The sequence below is a fragment of the Microtus ochrogaster genome, chromosome 16, assembly GCF_000317375.1.
Source record: "Microtus ochrogaster isolate Prairie Vole_2 chromosome 16, MicOch1.0, whole genome shotgun sequence".
NCBI lineage: Eukaryota > Metazoa > Chordata > Mammalia > Rodentia > Cricetidae > Microtus > Microtus ochrogaster.
Window position 1 is genome coordinate 57,652,513 of NC_022018.1, and position 10,912 is coordinate 57,663,424.

Here is a 10,912-nt window from a genome sequence, read left to right on the forward strand (position 1 = left end):
TACTCACCTCATTTTAAGGATTTTATTTATATTTTGGATTTTCGAGACAGAGTTTCTCTGAAGTTTTTGGTGCCTGTCCTGGAACTAGCTCTTGTAGACCAGGCTGGCCTTGAACTCACAGAGATCCGCCTGCCTCTGCCTCCTAAGTGCTGGGATTAAGGCATGCGACACCACTACCTGGCAAGGACTTTTTATTTTTTATTTACCCAAGGTGAATTCAGAATTTTAACAGCCCAGAAAAAGCACATGATAAAACTCGCAGACTAGTAGCTAACCACTGCACACTTAGGCATACGCCCTTCTTATCTGTTCAGGTAGTCACTCACCATTTGTTCTCTGCTTTGACAGAGTCATAGCTAGTCATGGGTGAGACTGTGAGTGTGGCGGGGGCTTTGTTCATGGGTATGCAGATGTACACTCACCGCACAGGTCTAAGTATAAATATATAACTGAAATGAAAATTTCTCATCTGGGCTGACGGTGTTCCCTCCAAGAGCCGAAGGTCATCTGTCAAAACCCCCAACACCAGGCATGAAAAGGCTTTTTTTGAGTTGTAGTCAGGATTGTCCAGGAGACTCCCAAACATTACAGGCTATTGCTGTGACCACTTACCTGTGCCAGCGCTTGTGAAGGCAGACCTGCATCCTCTGCTGGAGCAGTTCCCGAATGTGGAGTCTGCTGTGGGACTTGTTGACAATACTGAAGCTAGCTGTGATTTAATGCTAGAGGTAACCTTTTGTAGTAAGACAGTTTTGAGTTAAATTGATTCTAGCCAGCATCATTAGAGCTCTTCATATCTCAGAGGGAAATTCAGCTAAGAAAGCATAGCTCTTAATCTGTTCCTCCTCTTTGAACCCTTGGGCTTTTGCCCTGATGTAATCAGGTACCTGGAACTGTTGCTTAGCTGACCTTAAAAAATATAGCAGTTGAGCTGGTATTTTCACCTTTTGGCATTTGGTGTTCTCTCTGAGAAAGTAAAAAGGACAAGAGACCAGAAGAGACATGTATGCTCCTATTTTAGAGCCTGGAGGTGAATGCACGCTGATCTATTGTATTCTGGCTCTGGCCAGGAAGGTTCTCCCCAACCCAGCCATTGCATGGAGGGAAGGCCTCTGAGAGCTGGATTAGGTTTAGTTGGTAGAGGTTATGTGGGTGACGGAGGCCCTGGACTTGGGCAGCTGTTGAGTACCATACAGGTATGTCAGCGTTAGTTCAGAAGTGTAACAGCAGTCCACGATTAATCTCACACTTCTGCAAAATGTGCCTTTCATTAGCTTAGAATGGGTTAGGCCAGCTGAGATATGCCAGCAAATGTGGAGAAAATGCAAACACCGGCGTGAACTCAGCTGCAGAGAGGCTTCAGAGAAATGGTCCCGCGTGGTCTGCCTAACACACTGCAAGCTGTCACCTCCCTCCTTCATACACCTGTGTTCCCTTTGCACAACCTGCCTATTTTCTGACCTAGATCAACATAATTCACCTAATATTTAAGAACTGTTATGTGGATATACAGAGAAAAACCTTCCTTGCACATTCTCGTTGATGGAGACACCAGACAAGGTAAACAAAATGTATGTTTACTGGCAAGTTCTAAGGAGACATGCTGGGAAGGGGGGTGGGGAGGAAGGAATTACAGTTGTGGGTATGGCAGCCGGGAAAGAGCTCACTGAAAAGTTCATTTTGGGCTAAAGCTCAGGAAGGAGTGAGGAAGTCAGCCTGTGACATAGATTGAACATTTTTGTTTCAGGCAGTTGAGAAAGCATAGGAGCAACGTTGCTAAGATCTGTCCTTTCCTGCAGGAAGTGGAGCGTTGTAAGCAAAAACAGGACATGTACTAACATGTAAGTTCTGTACTCCATCTCCACAGACGATAATAATAATAACTCAGGTGTTACGTACACAGGAGATAATAATATAATAACTCAAGTGTTACACAGGAGATAATAACTCAAGGGTTACGCACAAGAAGACAGGAAATGCTAGTTGCTAACACCAGATTGCCACCCTGGGAAACGGGCTGCTTGGAAGATGAGTCGGCAAGGCAGAGTTGAACTCTGTTTTGTCAGATACAGGTTTTGTTCCAAGTGAAGAATCAAAGATAAATGCACCAGTAAAACTCGCCTTCTGTTTCACGGTGTAATTAACCAATGCCCACCAAGTGCCTGTTCTGTGCCTTGAATGCTAGGCATCTAGAAGAAGCGGTGAGCAAGACAGATGTCTTGATCTCAGATGACTGCATGCAATTGTGGGGAAGAAACGGGCTAATTATAGTCATGTCATAACTCGTTAGGGACTTGAGAGGAGGAAACATTTGAGTCTGGAGTCAAGGTCAGAATACACTGAGTTTGAAATGACCACTTCCAGAGTGTAGAATGAGGTAAGAAGGCCAAAGGGAGATGGACGGTGGGGAAATGGGCAGTGATGGGCTTTCATGAGTGACTGTTGGGTTCAGCTGCGTTAATATCCTTGTAAGTCATCTTCCCGATGACTGGGCTTGCCGAGAATAGAACCGATCCATTTGGGGAGCTCAGGCATGTCCTTTTTGTCAAAGATTAGACAACAGAACAAGAAGACATTGGCCAGAGGGAAGAGAAAGCAGCGTAATGCAGACAGCTCCTAGGGATTAAAGGGTTTCAGATTCAAGAAGAGTATGGGGAAGTGAGGCCGGTCGTGGGCCAGAAGGGTGCAGGCCAAGTCTTTCAAGAGAAGGAGAAGCCATTGGAGTACAAGCAGAGCCTAGAAGCAGATGCTGCAATCAGGTACGCATGATTGGAGGTAGATGAAAGGGCTGTAGGGCTTTGAGTTTGAGGGGCAAGAGTGGAGGTGAAGGATCTGATGGGCTAGAAGAGCGTTTAGCAGATAGTATGAGCATGCTAGCAAGTGAAATGACTACCCTGCTTTTTTATATTAACCTTGGGTAGTTAATACGGAGATTGAGACTCCTGAACAACCCTTACCCTGAGATAGAACGGTGATGGGTCTTACGCCGGGTTTTTCTGTAAGATACCCAGCTGGGGTGCAGAGCAGCCCAGCTGTGGAGGGGAGGGTCCTCTGAGGAGCACAGAAACCCCCGAGAGTAGATGAGGCTCAGCCAACTCTGACTTAGGCAGACCTGCCGGAAGTGCAGACCCTCTATCTACCTGTGTCTCGCGTGGGTGAGAAGACAGCAAGTCTCGTGGAAAGCAGTCCGTCTGTCCTGTAAGTCCTTCTGGAGTCAGCATCCCAAACTAACCACAACAATAGCCCACATTCAAGCACTTCCGACATCTCCAGCATGAGCTGATCACTTGACCTGAAATGTCTGTGTTGAAAATCCCACTAGGTAGGTGCACAGATGTGATCCGGGTATAGAGTGTGTGATCACACTCAGATCGCCAACTGACTCCAGAACTTGGTCCCATGGTCCCTATTATCGTCTCTCCCTGGTTCCCATTATCTACAACCCCATACCCTCACCCCTTCTTACCCTGTCAGAATATCTTCTTGATAATGCTTTGGCTTCCAGTGGCTCTGAGCAGGGGAGCACAAACACTCATGACATAGCGTTTCCATTACAGCTTGGGATTAGGATAGCAGCAAGGTCTAGCTTCTAGATAGCCACATGTCTTAAGCATGGGCTGCCCAAACAAAACACCATATTCGATAGATTAAACAATAGGAATTTATTTTCTTATAATCTGGAAGTTAGAAGTCCAGTTTGAAGATTCTGGTTAAGTCAGTTTGGGAAGAGGGTTCGAAGATGGCCAGCATCTCTGTATGTGCACACATAGCTCAGCTACGGGGAGTGAGGGGTACATGAGGGCTTCACCCCTGTCTTCAGGAACCTCCAGTTCCCTGAAAATGCAGCCGTTCTGGGAATCAGGACCTTGACATCAGATTGGGGAGAGCATACCTATCACTCTGCCCACAATACTAAATTGTAATCCCATTGTAGTCCGCTGGCTTTCATATTGGCAGAGGAGATGTGAATTCGGCCACATCCTGCTGTCCCTGGGGAACCCCAGTCCCACGTAAAGAAGAGCCATTGTTGCTCAGCCAGCCCAGGAAATAGGTAGAGTCATTCAGAAAGTGCTGGCACAAGGGGCTCCCTCTCACTCGGCCTGCTTTCTAGATTCCAGCTCCATGTAGGCCCAGTTATCTGAGACTGTATTCCAGAAGCATCTACTGAAAGTAGCCACAGCCACGTTCTAGAGACGTGTTCCAGCACCTTTGGCCACCTTGGTGCTATGAAGGGGTCCCAATGGCTGTGCATCATTGTGGCTATTGCTGATAGTGGCTTAGGAACCACAGGTGACTAACTTCGTAGCCTATCACTCAGTCATGCTCTTCTCTGAGGGGACCAGCCTTGGCTTTTTCTTGTGGCCACAGAAGTCAGGTGAGCACATCCTGTCTGGGAGTCAGCTTCTCCCCTCAGGAGTGCTGCCTAACATCTGTATCTCAATTTAACCATCGTTAGCATTTGGTAAGTCTTCAGTGGGAGCATTGTTCAGGCCGTTACACTGGTTTAGTATGCTGCCTGACAGAGCTTGGTGATACCATACCCATTTCACAGAAGAGGCCTCAGGACATAGGTTAAATAGTTCACACAAGATCATATCATATGGCTTTAAGTTGGCATGTAAAGCCGGAGGGTCAGGACAAAGTTGGGACTGGCTCAGCACATCACCTTCAAAGCTGGCCGCTGGGGTGTAGTAGAATGCCCTTCTACACAATATCCCCATCCTTCCCAGTCCCCAGTCCCCAGTCCCCAGTCTTGAGAATGTGATTTTGGTATGCCAGCTAGGGGCTCGTGGTTTGCTCGTCTATGCTCATGAAGTCTCTGTAGCCACATTGCCTGTGGATTAGCTGGCTTATCCTTACCGAAGGCTTGAAGATGTTTGGCTTCGTTTCCTATAATCTACAATGCTCTGGGGAGCTTGTGGAGTGGGTTGTGCTAGCTAGAGCCTGCCGGCTTTGTGAGCAACCCCACACCTGGGAGCTTTCCTGCCACTGCCTGCCACCTCCCCGGCTTCCTAGGGTAGGGGTAAGAGGCATGGTGGAGAACCCTGCCTAGGCTGCCCGAGCCTCCTGTTCGGCCATCCGAACATGTCTGAAAGCCCTTATGAATGTTGCCGACTTCCCTGTGTGTATGCATTCGGGCAGGGGCTAATGTGCTTTTCCTGCTTCAGGTTCCCATGACTCCAGCATGGCTGAGAATTAACTGGATTAATATGTCAGATTCTTCTTCAGTAAAAACGTCTCCTAAGCTCAAGTGAAGTGAACTTTAAGCCAAGTAGCTCCTGAGAGTATTTTACACGACCATGAAAAGAACTTCTTGGCTTGACACGGTAGCACATGCCCTTAATCCCAGCCCTCGAGAGGCAGAGGCAGGGGCAGAAGCAGAGGCAGGGGCAGGCAGACCTCCATGAGTTCCAAGCCAGTGCTGTGAGACCCTGTGTCAAAAACCAACCATCCACCTGGAATTAGGCTGACTTTGAAAATAGCCAAGGCTGTCCCCAGACCCATCTCCTCGCCCTCCGTTCCTGTGGGGTTCTCAGGACTGACTTCTCTCTGCTTAGGAGGAAGTGCCCTCTCCCCGTTTTAGGACCTACCTTCACCAAGCCCTGTCTCTGGTTCAGGAGCTTCAGGCCCAAGGAGGCTCTGAGAGCAGAGGTGCAAGGGAAGGGTCTGCCTCGCAGAGGGTCTCCATGGGGTCCTGTTAGAAGGAACTGATTCAGCAGGTCAGATGACAGTTATCCCTGGAGTCTGCCACAAAACAAAACAAAACAAAACAAACCCCTCTTTCCATAGCAGGTGAAATGCTGGGGAAAACCAGGGAGGAGGTGGTATGCTCAGACCGGCCCTGGCAGGAGAAGATACCTCGGGTCAGGCCCCCTAAATAGACTCGCTCATACTCCCTTTCCAAAATGGTACAACTAATGATCAGTGTTCTCAGTGCTGGGTTTAATTTGGTGAGATTTTATTGTAGAAACATGATCCGTGGAGGCCCGAGGTGCAGACTCTCCCGTGCAGGACCCTGCAGCTGTGACCCTTTGCGCCTCCACTAGCTCCCTGGGCCCCTGCTCTTAAAGGAAACTAGGTACTTGAACCCGAGCTGGACACAATGAACCCTTGCATTATTTCCCTATCGGATCCCCAGGGTCAAGGAGCAAGAGGGGTGGTAGCCGCTGCAGGGAGACAGCCATAGGGCTGGGGAGCCCAGTCCGGAGAGGCAGCTCTTGGTTAGTCCCTTGCCGTGCCTGCTGCCCCTCTGTGAGCAAAGCCAGGAACTCACCAGGCAAAGCCAGGCTCCTGTCTGGCTGGGTACTCCTCTTTCTGGATGGTTTCCTGGCAGGACCCGATGTAGAGGGTAGAAGGGGGCACTCGACTGGGGAGTACTTTCAGGCACCCCACACAAACCTCAACGGCTCTCCCGCCATCACTTATTCTCCAGGTCCGAAAGGGATTTTTAGTTCTAGGCGAAGTGTCCCAGGGGCCAGCGACTCTGGAGCCCACCCTGCCCTGCTCCTGCTGGAGGCTCTTGGAGACTAAGACCAAGCGCCCCGAGGGCCTGATTCAGTCTGCTCTAAACCGGCCGCGTCTTCCAGGGCGCACGGGCATCGCGCAGCGAGCGGTCGTGGGGCAGCGCAGCAAAGGCCGAGTGGCGCAGCTGGCAGCCGATGAAGAGGACGACGAGAGCCACAGATAGCAGCAGGAGGAAGAAGAGCAGCAGGTAGGTGGACAGGTCAGGCTTGGTGGCCGAGCCGTCCCGAACTCCACGCGCGGTAGCCAGTTCCAAAGGCAAAGCACCCTCTGCCTTAACTGTGGCTCCGGGGGCCAGTGCGCCGCTTCCCGCTGCCTCCGGGCCGCTGGTGGCGTTGAACACGTCTCCGTACATGATCCGCGGGTCCCGCCGATCCTGGCGGGACCACCTCACTTCTGCTGCAGACCTGTGCTGCTCAGCGCCTCCATGGCGTTCCCCTCCTGTGCACCTGAGGAGAAATCGATGCCCCGCGGGCGGGAGGTCACCGAGACAACTGGGGGGTGAGGAGGGGCGTCCAGATGTGTAGTCCAGGCTACCCAGGCACCTCAGGTGTTCCCTCTTCTGATTGTTGCTACCAGGACAGAGTCCTGAGCCCTTGGCCCATCTCGTGATTTTTTTCTGTCGCTCTTCAGCTTGGATGAGCTCCGGAGCAGTCCTGGGCTGCAGCAGCTACTAAGGGTGCAGGTGAATGCAGCAGCAACTCTGTTGGGCTCTGCGCTGGGCTCAGGGTGCTCTGGGATCCTCCGCTTCCCCAGTCCTGCAGCCTCGGATCCTTGTCCAGACGCCCGGTGTGTAGGAGCCTGTCCTAACGCGCTCCCACCGCTGCTGCTGCTGCTGCTGTTGCTGCTGCTGCTGCTGCTGCTGCGCTCCTGTCTGAGCTGGAGACTGAGCTCCTAGCGCCTTCTGTCCTGGGCGGGAGGCAGGGAGGTGACAGGATTTGCAGCACTGCCTTGAGAGAGGCTGCAAGCCAATGGATGTCCTAGGATCAGAAAGGAGGCAGCACTGTGCCTGCCTCTCATCACCCCCAAGAGGACACTGAGGGGGGGAGAGGGAGAGAAAGGAGCCGGAACAAGGAAGGCTGGGAGGGGAGTGGGGTTTTAATTCCTCTTCCCAGTTGCTTCTCCAAGCCTCACACCTGAGATTGAACGAGCTGGGATTTGAACCCGAGCCATTGCACAGTGGTTCTGGCAGCTGATGTTTATGGCTAACCACAGGTTGGATACAGGGCATAGGCTTCAGGGTTTAGGTCTAACACTGCGACCTGTCACAGCGGTGTGGCACCTCTGCCTGGAAGGATGTCACTTGCCAAGCTTGCACACCGGGGTTGTGGTGCAAGGGAGCCTGGGCTCAGTCCCTAGCTACCTTTCGAGGGGTGGGGCACAACTGATTTCTGACCAGCCACAGGCCATCAGGCAGAGCATTAAATTAAGGGGTGAACTGATTACTTTTGTCAATTTGACACAAGCTAGAGTTATCTGGGAACCCCAAGAAGGAAACTGACTGAGGGCATGTCTCGGGGGGGGGCGTTTTCTTGAATAAAGACAATGTGGGAGGTGTGCTGTGCCATCCCTGGGCAGGTGGTCCAGGTCCATGAGAAAGCCGGCTGAGCGAGCTATGGGAAGCAAGCTAGTAAGCAGTATTCCTCCATGGCTTCTGCTTCCGTTCTGCCCTGGCCTCCCTCAGTGATAAACTGACCAGGAAGTAAGCCAAAAGAGACCCTTTCCTTCTCTGGGCAGGTCTTTCTTGGTCAGAGAAGCAAACTAGAATGGGGGCGGCCTGAGTCAGAGACCAAGTGCCACCAAGTATCACCAAATGCCCCCCCCCCGTTCCCTTCTACCTTGCCTCTTTAATTATCCCCCCCCCCAGGGTGTTAGCCAGTTTGCATAGAGCCCCAATGACTGGCTGCCTGTTGCTTAGTCTGGGCACACCTGAGCAAAATGGGACTGAGGAGAGGTGATTCACACGGGACCTGTGGGTGCTCAGGGTTCCACGTGAGTCGGTCCCTTGCTCAACAACCCTTGTCTGCTCTGCTGTCCCATAAAGAGGCAAAAAGAGAGCATGGGCTGACCACTGTCTACTCAGATTGATAGCCCTGGAAAAGGCTTGGTGGCCACACCATAAGTGGGAAATCAGTGGGACTCGGGGTGGGGGTGGGGGCGGCAAGTCTTGCCTTCATGCGTGAGGCGAACACCCAGTTGCCACTCTCAGCAGGCGTGGGCTGCAAGGCCGGAGCCAGGCGCTGCAGGTGAGAGACACAGGACCAGAGTGGACAGTGGCCTCAGATGTGCAGGGGCAGACGCTTCTTCTGGTTTCACATTCTAGACGTCTCTCTCACTCCTCACCCTACTGTCGGCTCTGCTACCTCCCCCACTGTGGGAGAGCATTACCCAAGCAGCCATGTTCACGTCTGTGTCCCTCTGTACCTTTCTCCTCCCCACATGGAGAAGTAAGAGCCTCAGGAAAGCCTGGGCTGGCAGCTGAATGAGCTGATGGAAAGAGGAGCTAGTTTCTCTCCCACCGCACACTGGGTGCGGCCACAGCACAGCAGGTCAGAGGTCATCCCCACAAGCCCAACTCTCCATGTCACGGAGACACCTCTTCACCCTGTCTCACTTGACATGGTGGCCCTGAGTGCTGAATTGAACAACACGTAGGGTATTCTGGGGAGACTCCCCAGGCCAGGAGGGGCCGTGTAGAAGTTAGGGAACAGCAGGACTCAGCACTGCCCACACTGCTGGGTTGCCACCCTTGACAGCCTCCGTCCTGGCAAGCAGCCTATGTGCTTAAAGGGCACCAGTCCCTGGGCCTCCACATTTGGCAACTGTTTAGACCAACAACTCACTTTTCAGATGGGAAAGCTGGCTCGGAGAGGTGCCAGAATTTATCTTCGTTAGCCCCGGACACTGTAACCGGCCCAGGGCGGCAGTAGCAGGGGCAAGTGTTGCTTGCTCTGTAGGTCTGTTCTAATTTGTACTGCACTTGCATGGGAGGTGAAGTCCTACAGACATGCCAAGCCAGAACAGGCCGCCCTGGCACCTTACCCATGCAGTGGTCAGCCTCAGGGCTGGATGGAGGTTTGCTTCTGGGTTCTTGTGTGGCTTGAATGAAAGACCCAGGTGGTTAGGTTTGGGGCTTGGTCTGGAACTCTCTCCCGAGCACTGGGTGGGAAGTGGGTGAGGCTGACTTTGCCCATTTCTACTAAGTACCAGCCTGGCTAGATAAGTGCCCAGGCAGTGGGCTTTCTACAGCTATGTGGGCAGCTCAGTTGGGAGGTCCTAAGTGGCATCCTGGGCAGGACAATGCCTTTGGGCTGTAAAGGGAGGCTGGGTAGCAGACAGATGGCTGGTCTGTCTCCGGTTGTGTCTCTAGGATGTGGCTGTCGAACATGGGTATATAAAGAAGGCTTGGTATGAAGAGAGGGTCCCTTCCTTGCAACATCGTAGGCTCATGGTGGGGGCAAAGCATCTCTGATGCTGGCCCAGACCCCTGACACCACTTGCTCCTTCTGTCTGTTCTGCGCAAGTCCTCCCACCGGGCACTGAAGGAGCTGGACCACCAAGGCCGTGCAGATGACGTCACTGAGCTGTTCTCATGGCAGAGCCGTTCTGGTTGCTGCTGTTCATGCCTCTATCCACAAACTGAGCACAAATGGCCTTCAGGGTTCATCTCGCACACTGCAGCCTGTGATGGCACACCGCTGTACCTCTGTGCCTCCCAGGCAAGAGGGCGGGGCCTAGGTAAGGGGTCACTTCCAAGGTCACACAGCTGGGTTGCAGGATGAGGGAGCCTCGAATGCCACAGCCTGGGAGTATTCACCCAGTCTATCAAGCCACGTGTTATCAAGCTGCCTTTTCTCTTGACAAAGTTGGAGGGGTACCCTGCTCCTTTGCGGGAGTCCTCTGGTATCGATGAGGAAGCCACCGTTTATTTTCTGAAAGACAGAGCCCTGAGAGGGTTGATCATGTTCCCTGCACATCCCCGGGCAGGCAATTGAACAAGCCTGTCACTGAGTGAATGCACAGATAGAGTTTGCGCAGTTTTTTATGCAAGCTGGAGTGACCTTCCATTAAGGGTGCTTTGTGGACGCACACATTTAAGTCTTTGAAATATTATAAAAGGGGGCTCCGAGGCTGCCTTTGACTGGCAGAGGTCACAGGGCTGTGCGCTCACAAGGACCTCTCTCCCATTCTGTGCTTATTGAGTGGTATGTGTGCCCCTCCTGATGCCTGTCTGCAGAGCCCCAAGGGAGGCGAGGTAAGGACACCCTCCTGCCTTGACGACCATTTGGCAGTTGTTGAGTGGAAACTAGGGGAGCATTGATGTAGCACACCTGTGCTACGGGATGGTTCATGAGCCAGGAAAGGGGCTGGAGGTTTAAATACATACACA

General features: G+C 52.2%; 1 protein-coding gene across 1 annotated transcript; it reads right to left on the minus strand.

The window, feature by feature from the left end:
- Positions 1–3,663: 3,663 nt before the first annotated feature.
- Smim32 (small integral membrane protein 32) lies at positions 3,664–7,445 on the minus strand. The gene has a single exon (XM_026783152.1). The coding sequence runs from the start codon at positions 6,875–6,877 to the stop codon at positions 6,566–6,568; it is 312 nt and encodes a 103-aa protein (XP_026638953.1). The 5' UTR covers positions 6,878–7,445; the 3' UTR covers positions 3,664–6,565.
- Positions 7,446–10,912: the final 3,467 nt, after the last annotated feature.

Bases quoted from the DNA above. Each gene is read 5' to 3' on its own strand.
- Smim32 (XM_026783152.1), bottom strand. From the start codon at position 6,877: ATGTACGGAGACGTGTTCAACGCCACCAGCGGCCCGGAGGCAGCGGGA.